The sequence below is a fragment of the Dromiciops gliroides genome, chromosome 2 (genome assembly GCF_019393635.1).
Source record: "Dromiciops gliroides isolate mDroGli1 chromosome 2, mDroGli1.pri, whole genome shotgun sequence".
Classification (NCBI taxonomy): Eukaryota; Metazoa; Chordata; class Mammalia; order Microbiotheria; family Microbiotheriidae; genus Dromiciops; species Dromiciops gliroides.
Window position 1 is genome coordinate 536,823,734 of NC_057862.1, and position 16,665 is coordinate 536,840,398.

The 16,665-nt window shown below is 40.1% G+C and overlaps 1 protein-coding gene across 4 annotated transcripts in view; it reads left to right on the forward strand.

The window, feature by feature from the left end:
- Window positions 1-14,343, forward strand: part of CSGALNACT1 (chondroitin sulfate N-acetylgalactosaminyltransferase 1) — a 173,877-nt gene extending 159,534 nt beyond the window's left edge. For 3 of the 4 annotated variants that reach the window (XM_043989240.1, XM_043989241.1, XM_043989242.1), the window contains 2 exons: window positions 9,026-9,107; window positions 12,422-14,343. In XM_043989240.1, the coding sequence (XP_043845175.1) occupies window positions 9,026-9,107; window positions 12,422-12,711 (372 nt within the window). In that variant the 3' untranslated portion in view covers window positions 12,712-14,343. The remainder of the gene's footprint in view (window positions 1-9,025; window positions 9,108-12,421) is intronic. The other variant, XR_006355036.1, reaches the window with a different exon arrangement.
- Window positions 14,344-16,665: the final 2,322 nt, after the last annotated feature.

The window sequence follows — 16,665 nt, forward strand, 5'->3', positions numbered from 1 at the left end:
TGCCTTGTACCTTCTACATCATAAGTTCCTAATAAATGCTTATTGGATTGTATTGGATGGCAAAGAGAGAGAGCTGTTTTTCCTATCATGACTCTATCCTGCTTAGATTGGGTAGTGTTGCTATTCCCTCAACAATGGAAAGGAAGGAAGGAGGGAGGGAGGGAGGAAGGGAGGGATAGTTTCAACTAGTCTTTGCCTTTTAGTCTGTGTTCTCAGCCAGTCAGTGACAGTTATCTCTATATGTCTAACACATATTTCTCTCTCTCCATTCTCCCTGCTGTTAAACTGTAGCAACCTCCTCTTCACCTAAATCCCTTCCTCAACCCCTCCCCCACCAGCCCTGTCTCCCTTTGGCATATCTTCATTATTGCTGCCAAAATTGACTTTCTTGCCTAAGTCTTTATTATGCTATCCGTCTCCCCCGAAGCCCTGTATGGATTCCCCTTTGTATTATAGATCAAGTCCACGACAACTCCTATATGATTTACAACTCTTCACCCCAGATTACAACCATGCCCTGTGTCCCCTCCTCCTCAGACTGCCCCTCCTGCGAATGCTCAGACATCTTTGTACTCTTAGCCCACTCTATCTTTGTGTTTCTCTTTATATTTGCATTACTGACATTCTCTCATTCTACCAAGTAAGTGTTTATTCTAACAAGTCCATCACTGAAATAGCTTGTAAAATCTCATCTCTTCCATGAAGTCTATAGACTGATCAGCGTTGAGAGCATTATTCTATTCTGTTCATTCAAGACAGAGAATTCTGGATTCCCTCCTCAATCTCTACCCAAGAAAACACATGCTTTTGCTCCCCATCCCTCAAAAGCATTTATTCCTCAATTATATCTTAGGATTAATTCTGAGCTTTGTGTATATTGGTAAGCTCCTCTCTTTGTCTGTTCTCTGTGTACATCTGTTTGAATGCTTTTCTTTAGTTCTGAGAACCCAGACAACAGACACTTTTATCTAGGTCTAAAAGCTTGATGATAACAAAGAAAGAATATGCCTGATCATTTATATCTACATGGAGTAGATAACATCTGGATGCCTCTTGAAGATATTATTCAAAAGAAAGATTGTGAGATCTTTGGAGGCAGGGACTTTTTTTCCTTTCTTTATATCTCCAACACTTAGAACAGTGCCTGGCATATAGTAGATGCTTAATTAATGCTTATTTACTTGAAATACACCATTTTGTGATACAATAAAACTTTCCCTATGGTTAATAGAGAAGATAGTATTCATCATTGTCTTTTACAGTTTAGCCTGGTAAGACATAATACAATGTGGAAAGATGGAATGAAAAAGCAAGAATATTAAACACATCCTTTACTGGCAACAATGCAATAAAAGTTATATTTAAGAAAGGACCTTTCAAGAGAGAATTAAAAATTAATAGGAAAGGGCAGAGCCAAGGTGGCAGAGTAAAGGCAGGGACTTGCCTGAGCTCTCCTGAATTTCCTCCAAACAACTTTAAAATAATGCTTCAAAATAAATGCTGGGGGGCAGCTAGGTGGCTCAGTGGATAAAGCACCAGCCCTGGAATCAGGAGGACCTGAGTTCAAATCCGCCCTCAGACACTTGACACTTACTAGCTGTGTGACCCTGGACAAGTCACTTAATCTCATTGCCCTGCCAAAACAAAAAACCCCTAAAAACCAAAAAACAAAACAAGTACTGGAGCAACAAGACCAACAAAAGGATAAAGTGAAACAATTTCCAAGCCCAAGACAACTTAGAAGATCACAAAAATTTGGGAGTCACAATTTAGGAGTTAAAATGTCAGAATCAGGGAGTTGAAATCAAGGGGTCAAAATATCAAAATTTGGGGTTCAAAATCCAAGGATTCAAATTTGAGAGTCAAAATTCAGGAGTTAAATGTCTGAATCAGGGAGTTTAAATCTAGGAGTCAAAATGTCAAAATTTGCCAATATAATGATTGGAATGACGCTACCTGCTGGAGACTTACTGTAGGAAAGCTCCACCGTAAGGAGAAGGCCTCTGAGGGCAAGACCATGCAGCTTTTCTTTGGCGTCAGGAAGTGACGTTTGCTTGTGGGAGGAAGAGGGGGCAAGGCTGGCTCTCTCGCTCTGTTTCCTCAGGATGCTGGTGGAGAGTGGAGCTAGAAATATGCTCTCCCTTTAATAGATAGATGAATCTAGGCCTTTCTCTTTCTCTTCACCAAATTCTTATTCTCCTTAATAAATGCTTAAAAGTCTAAATTCTTGCTTAAGCTTATAATTTATTGGCAACCACTCATTAGATATTTTAGGCAGACTAGCTAGAATTTTAGCCCCTTACACCAAGATGGCAAAGATGAGAGCACCACAACTGAGCTCTCCCAACATTCTTCTCAAAACAATTTCAAAATAGCACCTCAAATCAAATTCTGCAACAGCATTGCTAACAAAAGGTCAAGGTGAGTCTTTTTTCAGTCCAAGATAACTTAAAATGTCAGAAGGAGAGGTCTGTGAAAACAACTAACCTGGAAAATAGATCAGAGAGAGATAATTTAAGAATAAAATTATTATTAGGAAAAAAAGAGCCTATACGTAATATTTCAAGAAATTATAAAGGAAACCTGCCCCAATAACAAGAGAACCAGAGGGTTAAATAGAAATTTTAAAAAATCCATTCATCACCTCCTGAAAGAGATCTCAAAATGAAAACTTTCAGGAATATTATAGACAAATTCCATAGATCCAAGAAATAAACCTGTGGAGTCAAGATCACACAAAATTTAGCAGCTACCACATTAAAGAAGACCTTTAGAGGGTTTGGAGAATGATATTTGAGAAGGCAAAGGAGCTAGAATTAAAGCCAAGAATAACGTACTTAGCAAAACTGAGTGTAATCCTTTCTAGGAAAAATGGATATTTAATGAAATAAAGGACTTTCAAGTGTTTCTTATGAAAAGACCAGAGCTGAATAGAAAATTTAGCATTGAAACATAAGTCTCAAGATAAGTATAAAAAGTTAAACATAGAAGAGAAATCATAAGGGATTTAAGGTTAAACTATTTACTTCCTTATATGGGAAAATGATACACATGACTCCTAAAAACTTTATCATTATGAGGGCAGTTGGAAGGAGTCTAACTAATAGAAAGCACAGATGTGAGTCCATTATGTTGGAATGATCTGGGGGAAAAATGGAGGAGTGAGGAAGAAGGATTCACTGGGACGAGGGGGAAAGGAGAAGAAAAATGGGGAAAATTATATCACATAGAAGAGGAATGTAAGAAAGAGCTTTTAGAATGGAGGGGAGGGGGCAGTTAGGTGGTATAGTGGATAAAGCACCGGCCTTGGATTCAGGAGGACCTGAGTTCAAATCCAGCCTCAGACAGTTTACACACTTACTAGCTGTGTGACCCTGGGCAAGTCACTTAACCCTCATTGCCCTGTAAAAAACAAAACAAAAAACAAAAAAGAATGGAGGAGAAATGGGGCGGGGGGATAGGCAGTAGGCAATTCTTGAACTTCAGTCTCATTGGGATTGATTCAAATAGGGAAGAATGTGTGTGTGTGTGTGTGTGTGTGTGTGTGTGTGTGTGTTTTCTTCCCTCTTTGAATATATATATATATATGTGGACTCAGTTGGGCATAGAAATCTATCTTACCCAACAGGGAAGTAGGAGGGGAAGGGACAACAGAAAGTTGGGGGGACAGTAAAAAGGTGGACATATTAAGAGAACCAGGGGTCAGAAGTAAAACAAACTTGAGGAAGGACACAGTAAAAACACAGAGAAAAGAATAAGCAGAAGAACATAGGATAGAGGGAAATACACGGTAATCATAGCTGTGAATGTGAAGGGGATGAACTCACTTATAAAATGGAAGCAGATAGCAGAATGGATTAGAAAACAGAATCCAGAAATATGTTGTTTATATGAAACTTATTAGAAACAGAGATACACAGAGTTAAAATCAGGAGCTAGAGTAGAATCTATTATACTTCAGCTGAAATGAAAAGTCAGGGGTAGCAATCATGATCTCAGACAAAACAAAAGCACAAACACACCTAATTAAAAGAGAATCTAGGAAATGACATTTTACTAAAAGGTACCATAGACAATGAAGTAATATTAATACTAAACATATATGCAAATGTTATAACTTCCATATTCTTAAAGGAAAAGTTAAATAAGTTACAGGAGGAAATAGCAAAACTCTACTAGTGGGGGACCTCAACTTTCTCTTCTCAGAAATAGATAAATCTAACCATAAAGTATTTAAGAAGGAAGTAAAGGAGAAGAATAGAATTTTAGAAAAGTTAGATATGACAGGCCTCTATAGAAATTTGAGTGGGAATAGAAAGGAATATTTCTTTTTCTCTGCTCCCTTACAGAATATTCTCAGAATGAGCTGGCAGGGATGAGGAGTGATCTTTATCAATGCAGGGAAGATGCACACTAATGAATTCATTGATCTCTTGGACTATTTGAGGGGGAAAAACACTATAATTATTTCCAGGTTTCCCCTTCTTCCATTGTGGTTGTATCATATTAGATTAGGGACCAAGTGGGATAACCTTACACTCTAAATAGGAAAGTGGGGCTGCTTCTACCTCAGGCAGAGTTGCTAAGGAGCTCATCATTTCATGTTAGATCATTTCTAGCCTCTTTGGTCTGGCTTATGGCCTGTAGTCCTTGAGGAAACAGCTTTTTAAGAGGCATCATGATTTATTGGACAAAGTATTGAACTTCGAGTAAGGAAGTCATGGTTTTTAATCTCGACTGAGGCACTATTGGCAAATCATTTAAACCTCTTTCAATCTCAGTTTCTTCATCTGCAAAATGGGGATAATAACAGCCCTGACCTCACGGAGTTGTGAAGATCAAATGGGACAGTGCATTTACAACAATTTCTAAACCTTAAAGATCTATATAAATGTTAGCTATTCTTATCCCCAGTTGTGATTTCTAAATTCACCTCCATTCTGCCCTCCCTGCCTTGTCCCAAGCTGGACAATTCTGCCATGCTAAAAAGTGCCACCATTTTTAGAAGCCATTTCTGCCATTATAAATAATAGTGATAATAATAACTGATGTTTATATAGTACTTTAATATTTATGAAGCACTTTATGTATGTTATCTCATTTGAACAAATCTGGGAAGTAGGTGTTATTATTATCCCCATTTTACAGATGAGGAAACTTTTTTAGTGGTTTGCTCAGGGTCACACAGCTGGTAAGTGTATGAGGCTGGATTTGAACTTGGGTCTTCCTGACTCCAAGACTAGCACTCTATCTACTATACTGTCTAGATGTCTCCCTACTTCCACAGAGGCCCTCTTCTTTCTCCCTCTATACTACTTCACCTGGTGATCTCATCAGCTCCCATGGATTTAGTTACCATCTATATGCTGATGATTCTCAAATCTACCTTTCCTGCCCTAGTGTCTCTGCTAACCTCCATTCTCTCATCTCCAACTGTCTTTCAGACATCTTGAACGGGATGTCTAGTAGAGACATCTTAAATTCATTATGTCCAAAACAGAATTCATTATCTTTCCCTCTAAACCCTGTCCCCCTGCTGCTGAGTCCCTCAGGTTCACCTAGGAGTTATCCTGGATTCCTCAATATCTCTTAGCACCTCCCTCCCTGCCCCAAATTCAAGCTATTGCCCAGGCCTGTCCATTTCACCTTTGCAACATCTCTAAAATACTCCCCCTTCTCTCTTCTGACACTGACACCACTCTGGTTCAAGCCTTCATCACATTATGCCTTGATTATTGCAATAGCCTACTGGTGGATCTGCCTACCTCAAGTCTCTCCCCACTCCAATCCATCCTCCATTTAGCCACTAATGTGATTTTCCTAAAATACAGGTCTGATCATGACACTCCCTACTTAATAAACTCTAGTCGCTTCCATTTGCCTCCAGGAGCCAATGGCCCATTAGGGACCCGAAGCCCTTCCTAACCTAGCCCCGCCCCTGCCTTTCCATTTTTCTTACACCTTACTCCCCAACATATACTTTTCGCTTCAGTGACACTGGCCTCCTGGTTGTTCTACCAACAAGACATTCTATCCCTCCACTTCAGGAATTTTATCTGGCTGCCCCCCATGCCTGGAATATTTTCCTTCTCTCTGACTACTGGCTTCCTTCAAGTCCCAACTAAAATCCCACATTTTACAGGAAGCCTTCTCCAACCCCTCTTAACTCCAGTGCTTTCTGTCTTTTATTTATTTCCTGTTTTTCCTGTATAGGACTTGCTTTGTATATATTTGTTTGCATGTTGTGTCTCTCATTAGATTGTAAGCTCCTTGAGGGCAGGGACTGCCTTCTACCTCTTTTTGTATCCCCACAGCTTAGCACAGTTCCTGGCACATAGCAGCTGTTTAATAAACATTGACTGATTGCTCCCTTGCAAAAGGGGGGGAGGGCTGAACCATTTTATGATTCTGCAGTGTGGGAGCACTGAAGTGCGTCTTCCCACATCATGAAACAATTCAGGGACAACAGGACCAAGAACTACATGATGCAAGTCAATAGAGAATAATATTTCTTGGCATGCAAGAAGCCCAGAAAAAGATACATTTGATCAGTTGCTGCCATAGCTCAGACTCCTGATCATCAACCAGAATGTTTCCAGCATGTAGCTCCTAAGCACAGTTCACCCTTCATTCTGCCTTATCATATTTTAAGCTCCAAAATATCCAAGTCAGAAAAAGAATAAAAAAGATCCAAGTCAAGGTGATTGTATTTCATACTGCATCCTTTTTTTTTTTTTAAACAGAGAATTGCCTGGGCAGGTGGAGAGCACATTAAACTAAGAATTAGAACTGAATGTTTTTTCATTCCTTGGTGCAGCCGGGTCCATACCAGGAACTCCAAAATGGCACCTCTCCAGGACTTCCTGCATTTAAAAATTTTCCTAGTTGGTGCTAATTTGATTTTCCTGCCACGCTGGAGATGTTGTATAACAATTCTTTGTTCCAAAGTCAAATGACATCATCCTAGAGACTGGCCACTGGAGACAACCTTTGCCAACAGAGCCTTCTTTTCCTGAGGAATTTGCCTTCTCCCTCAACCAAAGCTAAAGCACAATAATGGTGCAGGATGCAACTTGTTGTATAAATAACATTCACATCTGCTTCTAAATCATCCTGAGACTGAGATAGTACATTAGGGAGGACAGTACCAAAGCCAATGTAAGGAAGCATCCCTGTATCAGGGGAGCATCTCATCACATAGTGGGTACTAAAAGAGATTGCAGGGGGCAGCTAGATGGCGCAGTGGTTAAAGTACTGTCCCTGGATTCAGGAGTACCTGAATTAAAATCCGGCCTCAGACACTTGACACTTACTAGCTGTGTGACCGTGGGCAAGTCACTTCACCCCCATTGCCTAAAAAAAAAAAAAAGAGAGAGAGAGAGAGATTGCGGAGGTCTTTAGTTCAGCTCCCATCATTTTATAGATGAAGAACTGTGGCTCAGAGATGTGAAGCAACTCCTTAGGCCTCTCTTCTTCAAGGCAGTGTTAAAATAAAACATAACTTGGCTGCTTCTGCAGAACACTGAAGGGCATTCCCTCATATCACAAAACAAAGCTGGACAAAGCCAAGCGGTCACCCTGCTAACAGATGCTGCTGCTTCTTGTTGGATGGCCTCTGCCGACTGCCTATTGGCACAGTGTGAATGCCGTTGGAAGAGCCTAGCAAGAAAATAGTTTTGAGATGAATAGGCTCCATCTGTATTTGGGACTTAGACTTAAAACACTTTTTTCTTAAACTAACAACATGGGGAAACTGCTCCCCTGCTCCCCAACCTTGTTCTTTCTGGTGGGCACTACTGGAAGATCATGCCTCAGGGAGCTTCCCTGTCTTTCAGTTGTTCCCCATTCCTCCCCTTGATTTCATAAGCCCCTCCCTGGTTCCCTGTCATGCTCTTTCATTGGCTGTTGACTCTGAGGTCAAGATAGCTTTTCTACTAGACTGTTTAGTTCCTCTTCATTTTGATCTCTGTCTCTCTGTCTCTGTCTCTGTCTCTCCCTTCCCCTGTCTCTTCCTTTCTCTTTCTGCCTCTTCTCTCTGTCTCTTCTCTCCATCTCTATTTTCTTCTCCTCTCTGTCTCTGTCTCTTCTCATTTCTGTCTATTTTGCCTTTGCCCATTCCTTCAATTCAGTCAATGAAATAACATGTAAAGTGTTGCAAACTTTAATGCACTATATAAATTCTAGCTGTTATTCAGTGCAACATGTAATTTGCAAACCACTCTGCTGGCTTCTGGATATATAAAAGTAAAGATGCAAAATAGCTTCTATCTTCAAGGAACTTAACTGGGGGATGCAAAATACATAAACCTATAACAGTAAGCAAATACAAGATAATTTGAGGAGGAAGAGAATACCAACTGGGAAGACCAAGGAAGGCTTTCTATAGGAGGCAACACTTAAGCTGAACTTGGAAGGAAGCTATTCTGTGAAGCAAAGGTGTGTAGGGAGGGATAGCCTATGCAAAGGCATGGAAGTGGGAGATTGAATACTGGTTTCAGGGAACAGCACATAGGCTAGTTTAAATGGAATGTAGAATTCATAAATGAGAACGATATAAAATAAATCTGGGAAGGTAGGCTGGCGTCAGCTTGCGAAGGGTTTTAAATTCAGAAAAAAATAGAGGTAATAGAAGAATCTTGACTTTAGGTTTTGTAGCTTTGGTTCCAAAAATTAAACAGTAGTGTTTCAGATGAGGCAATTTTACTGTATCCTTAAGAGAAAGGAAGAAGTGGGCGGCTAGGTGGCGCAGTGGATAAAGCACCGGCCCTGGATTCAGGAGTACCTGAGTTCAAATCCGGCCTCAGACACTTGACACTTAACTAGCTGTGTGACCCTGGGTAAGTTACTTAACCCCCATTGCCCCACCAAAAAAAAAAAAAAGAGAAAGGAAGAGAATTTGCTCTTATTTCTGATTAAGGGGTGTGGGCTAAATTGTCTACAGTAAGAGGGTACCATATTTAATGTACTGCTTTCAAACCCACCCGCCCCCCCCCCCCCCATTCATACTACTCTGCTCCCCTTTCAGGTTATAAAAAAGGAAACTGGATTTTGGAGAGACTTTGGATTTGGAATGACTTGTCAGTACCGGTCAGACTTCATCAATATAGGTAAGAAAAACTATCTTAGTAAATTCTGTTTTTGCACTGCCACCCAGAGGTCATTATTGTACTTTATTATTTGGTCAGAATTCCATGGAAGTTGAAAGCTTTGTTTGTCCCAATGCTGATTTCAGGTATTTTCCTGAATATGGGGGTTCAGAGAAAAGAAAAACAAATAAACAAACAAAAGATAGAAGAAGCTTTAGGGAAAAAATGCCAAATCTCACACTTCCAGTTTATTTATGCTGTCCTTTTGGGGTTTCCAACCATAACTAACATTATTTCTTTTGCATACAAAGATGCTGCTGTTAAGTCTGCATTGACTGGGCTCCCAGCAGCAGGTTGGATTTGCTCTGATTCCCCATTACCTTTCCCTACCAACTGCCTCCCTCCCCTTTCCCACCACCCCCAAACTCAGCTCTCTTGCAGATCAGGATCATGTCTCCAAGCATGTAGAACTTTAAAACCATGGAACACATGAAGTGGAATGGATTTTAGACACCATATAATCCAACTCATTCATTTTAGAGAAGAAAACTGAGTCTGAGGAAGGGGAAAATTAATTTCTTAAAACCATGGAGCAAATTACTGGCAGAGCTTGGACTCTAGCTCAATTTAGTCATCTTTCTCTTGTGCTGAGCTATAGTTATTCATCTTGGAATTGAATGGAAAGAAGCTACAATGGTCATTAAAGGAGCCATCGACAACCCTAGATTATCATAACATGCCAGAAGTACCATGCCGGAAGTATATGTGTACAATACTTTTTTTGTTTGTTTGTTTGGGGTTTTTTTGCGGGGCAATGAGGGTTAAGTACTTCAGGTTCCAATTTACATGTTTATTCAGCTTGTATTAGCATTTCAAGTCAACAGGTCTTTATTATTCCTCATTTTTTTTAAAGGTAAGGACATAACCTATAATTGATGAAAATGGTGAGCATATCAAGGAAGGGGATGTTTCTGTTAAGTGTGAGGGCTATTATGACATCAGTATTTTCTGCAATATTCACATCCTAGTCATTCTCCATCTCATAATTTTGTAACTAACTTTTCTTCACAAGAGTACTATTTGTCCTTACCTTTAATTCATAAAGTGCTACACAATATATTTTATATATATATTTGTTTTCCTTGCTTTCTCAATGCATGAGGGAAGGGTAAGGAGGAGGGAATTTGGAACTGAAAATAAAATAAAATTGAATTTTTTTTTTTTTAGTGAGGCAATTGGGGTTAAGTGACTTGCCCAGGGTCACACAGCTAGTAAGTGTTAAGTGTCTGAGGCCAGATTTGAACTCAGGTACTCCTGACTCCAGGGCCGGTGCTCTATCCACTGCGCCACCTAGCTGCCCCCCCCCCCTTTTTTTTTGGGTGAGGCAATTGGGGTCAAGTGACTTGCCCAGGGTCACACAGCTAGTGTAAAGTGTCTGAGGTTGGATTTGAACTCAGGTCCTCCTGAATCCAGGGCTGGTGCTCTATCCACTGCACCACCTAGCTGCCCCCAAAATTGAATTTTTAAAGAATCATAAGGTGCTATCTCAACCTTTGGAAGAAACAGTGGCAAAAAGCATGTGGGGAAAATGCCCTGCACTTGGTTTATAACCTACAGCATTGGATTTGGAGTCAGGAGATCTTATTTCATATCTTAACTCCAGGATTCACTAGCTGTGTGTTTTTGGACAAGGCTTGTAATACTGCTGATCCTATTTCCCATTTCATGATTTTTGTGAGGAAAGTGTTTTGCTAAGTGCTAAGTAATGATAGTAATAACTCATATTGGTATAATCTGTTAAGTTTTATAAAAAATAAGCATGACTTCCTAAAAACCCAAACCATTATCTATGTCCTGAGGAGGAGGAGGAGGGCAATGGCAAAACCAGAGAATTTAAGTGCTCAGCAGGGATTGAGTGACCTGAGATAGCCACAGTAGCAAAAAGGCCTAGCAACTGGGCGCTGGTGATTATGCTGATTGGGCTGAATTGCTGCTACTTATCCAAGAAAAAGACAGGACTTATTAAATATAAAGATATCAAAGAGAAGTTGTGGGTGAATATGTTGATACTTACTGGCATTCTGAAATCAAAGTTGAATGGAAAGAATGTGTTAAAAGCAATGAACACCCATACAATATCAGTTTTAATGTATGCTTTCAGAATTATGAAATAGAAATCTTTTAGAAAGATTTATAAAGTTCTATAGAGGGAAAAGAGACCAGGACAAAAGCCAGTGCATCTAATACTGGTAACAGGTTTGCAAAGTATCCTAAAAAAACCATATCTAATAAAGAAGATGAAGAAAAGTGATAGACATTCTCTCAGAACATATGATAAATTTGTCAAAAACCTATAAAAATATTTTGCAACAAGCAGTTGTAAAGTCTGACAGCTAGTATCTGCCTGTGGGTTTGTTGAATGTAATTGGAAGTAAACTACCTTCTGATGGAGCCATTGAAATAACTAACAGCCAAAAATGAAGTTTAAAGGTGTTCCATGAGTGACATGTGCATATTTGTGCACTTAGTGCAGTGCCTGACACATAGTAGGCACTTAATAAGTGCTTCCTTCCTTCCATTCATCTATCCATTTATCCATCCACAATAGCAAATGATGTTTTTACATGAGAATTTAATTCTGGAGGATTTCAGATAAATAGGTGTTGCTACAACTTTCTCAAAAAGAGCCTGAAATAGGGGCAGCTAGGTGGCGCAGGGGATAGAGCACCGGCCCTGGAGTCAGGAGTACCTGAGTTCAAATCCGGCCTCAGATACTTAACACTTACTAGCTGTGTGACCCTGGGCAAGTCACTTAACCCCAATTGCCTCACTAAAAAAAATTTAAAAAAAAGAGCCTGAAACCATGGCATTATCAACTATGAGAGGCAGCATAGTAAGGGGGAAAGAGCCCTGGCTTTGGAATCAAAGGACAAGGGTTCAAATCCAACCTCTGACCTTTACTGCCTATGTGACTGTTGGCAAGTCACTTAACCTTTCTGGACCTCAATTTCCTCATCTATAACACGAAGAGGAAAGGTTCATTTATGTGACCTTCAAGGTCCCTTATAGCTCTATTTTTTCCCTTCAGCTCCCCTTGCCTTCATCAGCCCAATGAATGACTGCAATATTGACCTGTCCTTTAAAACTGAAAGTAAGAGGTGGTCTTCAGAACTCTAGAAGATACAGACAAGGATAGAGATTCTAAAATAGCTAAAAATGTATATGACAGTTTCTTAGAAATGTCTCCTTTCTATACTGGTGAATTGTATCCATGCCCAGTGGGAATATATGTATGTGTAGATGACATGATCTCATGGGTCTTTCCCGTACGGCAGGTGGGTTTGATCTGGACATCAAAGGCTGGGGAGGAGAAGACGTGCACCTCTACCGCAAATACCTGCATAGCAACCTCATTGTGGTTCGAACTCCTGTGCGGGGGCTTTTCCACCTCTGGCATGAGAAGCAATGTGTGGATGAGCTGACCCCTGAACAGTATAAGATGTGCATGCAATCCAAGGCCATGAATGAGGCATCGCACGGGCAGCTGGGGATGCTTGTCTTCAGGCACGAAATCGAGGCCCACCTGCGCAAACAGAAACAGAAGACAAGCAGCCAAAAGACATGACATCCTTTGGGATGCGTCTTTCTTCTCTTGGAGATTTATGGAAACAGTCACTGTTGCCTGGAGGAGGCTTTAGAGAAAAATGGGGGGAAAAACCATCTCACAGATTAGGGGTTAGGGGAGAATGACTGTAACCTCTCTCTCTCTGCCTGCACAAAGCTTAATAAGCCTCCACCAATTGCCCCAGTTCACTTGGCAATTTTTGACAAAGGCAGAGGTGACTGTGAGGTTCAAAGCAGATGAGGGCAGAAGAGTGTTCTGATTACTTACTGTGTTGATTTCAGTAAGATGAGATCTATTGTTTTCTGAGCACCTTGAGACATTAATATATGAAGGTTAGTGTCTTTAACTTGGACGGAAAGGCAGTCACATTTATTTCTAAGGAAAGGAATATCAGAATCCAGACTCTAAGACTCTCAAAAACTGCAAGATCTAAAGGCTGTTTGGGGGCGGGGGGAGGGAGAGGTATGACATTTGGAACTTTTGTGCATTCACTAATCAAAACCAAAATGAACCAAAAATTAAAAGCCATATACATATATTTTATCACTTTCTTCTAAGATTAACCAGAATTAATCTGTCCATCTGTTTGGTAGTAATTCTTAACTGTCTCCATTTGTTTATTTTATTTAAAAGTGCACTTTTTTTCGCTTGTGATTTATATTCTGCTTATTTAAATGTCAATTTGCAAGCCTTACTGAGAGAGAGCACAACTTCCTGTACATTTTTATGTGTTTTTTTCAGAAGACATTTTTAGATACATTATGTGAATATTCAGAAGTTCATAGCATACAACTCAAGAACTACATGAAAGCAGATGCCGTAGGATGGATGCATCCTGTCAGGTAGGCACTGAGCTTGAAACCATTTAGTAACGTGAAATGCACAGCTTGGGGCTATTGATAAGCAAGAGACATATTGATATGGCTATCTGGAGAGTACTCCTGAAAGGAAGAAATTGAACACTGGAAAGGAAGAAAAAGATTTTTCACTTTGATAGAAGGGGGAAAAAATCCTTGTCGATCAAGGCAGGTGATTTCTTGCTACATTCTAAATTCTTTGTACACATTTCTCCTCAGGAAAACTGGGGACCACTTCAACTAAACCAAAGCAAGCTGTGTGAACCAAACAATCTCTTTTCAAAGCAGGGTGCTCTTCCTGGCTTCTGGCCTTCTTGAGTTAAAGTGCAGAAAAATCTATTTTTGTGAACAATCACTGGATTTGTCTCAAGGAATGGGATGAATTCTTGTGCATCCTCTCATCCCAGTCCTTCTGGGGTAAAAAAGAGCCCATTTTTCATCAACAGTTGTTCTCCTTGGCTACCAGGACACTTCTGGAAATCACGTCTTCTGTTTCCAATTGTTGTTTTAATATGGCCAGTTTTGTGTGGTTTCTACATCTCATTTCAAATTGGTTGATTCATTAGCCAACAACAGATGCATGGGCCAAGTTACTTACTTGCTTCCCTGCCTTCTGTTTGCCCACCATGAACTCATGGCTGAAAAGCTTCCCATTCATTCAAGCTGGTGTTGTGTAAAACATGAATTGTAATGGTCTGTTCAAGTAGTTCGTAACAATTTAAATAAAAAACACGATACATGAATGTTAATGGCATTGGACAACTAATAAAAGAAGACTTGCATTGATGCTCTGTGGTCACAATGTATGATTTGGCCCTCCCTTTTGTTGGAGGAGAGCATGAGCTGAAGTTTGTTGATAGGAAGAAACTTGATGAATGCATAATTCAGATTTAATTTTGACCTTAACAGTATTCTTCACAATGAACTTCAATATTGACATTGCCTATCTGTAGGCTGTATTTGTAGGCTTCATTTTTCTGCAGTGTGAGTAGGCTCATGATGATCTCACGTTTTCTCCCCCAGTTTCCTTTATCACTCAGAGAACACATTTCTGGTAGAGCTAACCAGGGTTATGCCTTCACTTTCAAAAAAACAAAACCAGACTCTCTGGCCCACATAAGGATGGAACCCATCACCTTGACTTTGGTGTGCTCTCTCTGGCTGACTACACTAATTAGTCACTTATTTAACCACAGTCCACAAGATGCCCAAAATGTGTTCCAGTGGCTCAATGTTGTATACAAGTTAAAAAGAGAAGTGGAAAAGGTGGTAACCCTAATAAAGGGTACTGAGAAAAGCATTTGACTTTTAAACATTCAGCAAAAGAATAGATCACATCAAAGTGCAACCAACCACTCAAGAAGGCCCTCTAGTTCATGGAGGCCATGAGAAAAAGAAACCTTCCAGGACACAAGGCAAAGGTATTTCTGGAAGTGGTTAGCTTGGGGTGAATGGGAGTAGAGCTTGTTTGCAAAATTAGGGTGAAGGGGTAAGAATTTAATGTAGATTTGTAATTTGAAATCTTAGATAAGTGGTAAAAATTACATTATGAGTACTGCGTTCACTTTGGGGCACTTTATTTTGTTGTTGTTCAATCATTTCAGTGGAGTGCAACTCTCTGTGACCCCATTTGTTGTTTTTTTTTGGCAAGGATACTGGAACAGTTTGCTGTTTCCTTCTCCAGCTCATTTTATAGATGAGGAAACTAAGGCAAACAGAGTTAAGTGACTTGCCCAGGGTCACACAGCTAGTAAGTTTCTGAGGCTGGATTTAAAATCAGGTCTTCCTGACTCCAAGCCTAGTGCTGTATCTACTGCACCACCTAGCTGCCCCATCACATTTTAGGAAAGACATTGATAAGCTGAAGCACATCCAAAGGAGATAACCAACATGGTAGAGTTCTTTGAATATATTCTATATTAGGATTGGCTGAAGGAATTGAAGATGTTTTGCCTAGGGAAGAGAATGTGAAGAACATGAGATAGCAGTCCTCATGTAGTCGACAGGTGTTAGGGATTAGATTTTCTTCAGTTTGGCCCCAAAGGGCAGAACTAGGAGGTGTGCTTATAGAACAGGATATTTTTCCATTACTGTAGAGCAGCTAGGTTATGCAGTGGATAGAGTGCCAGGCCTGAAGTCAGGAATACTCATCTTCCTGAGTTCAAATCCAGCCTCAGACTCTTACTGTGTGACCCTGAGCAAGTCACTGATCTCTCATTGCTTTAGTTTCCTCATCTGTAAAATGAGCTGGAAAAGGAAATGGCACACCACTCCAGTACCTTTGCCAAGAAAACCCCAAATGGGGGTCATAAAGAGTTGGACATGGCTGAAACAACTGAGCAACAACAAAGGTCCCCTCTGATTCTGTTCCTGTGAGAAAAATGAGGCTCTTGGGTACTACACTGGTAGTGCAAGCCCAAACACTATTTCTCTTCGTTATTCTCTAGAAAGGAGGGTGATGTCAGCTTCCTCACACCTGTGTGTGCTGTTCAGCCCCAGTTAGCACCTGTAACTCCCAACTCCATATGGGTTGAAACTGGGCAGGTTTTCTTCCTTCTACTACTAAGGAATATCAATATCTCAGGGGGGAGAATCAAGGCCAATATCTTATAACATTTAACAATACCTCTGCATATAGTCTGATTTAAAAAATAATGACTGAAGTCACATAGACATAAAATAGAATTCATACATATTACAAAGAAAATAAAAATTTGAACTAAGGTTTCATAATCATTTTGGCTAGGACCATGAAGACGGGAAAAACTCATTTTTAAAAATTTTGATCATAATGAAAAATCTTGGGAAAACTGTGTATACTCATTGCTTCCACATCCTCTCCTTTCACTTCTCAGCCGGTGGCAATTTAACTTCTGACTTCATCCACCAACTGAAACTGTTTTCTCCAAAATTATCCATAATCTGTTATGGCCTTTCCTCACATCTTCTTGGTTGTGTTCTTGGCTTGCTTAGTGAGTCAGTCGAACCCTCTACATCCTCTATTCTCCAATCCCTCGGCCTAGAGATGCTCAAGCCTTGCCAAACCCCAGTCTTGGATTGCTCCCACAATCTTCTTCTGCTACTCCTAGTCATATAA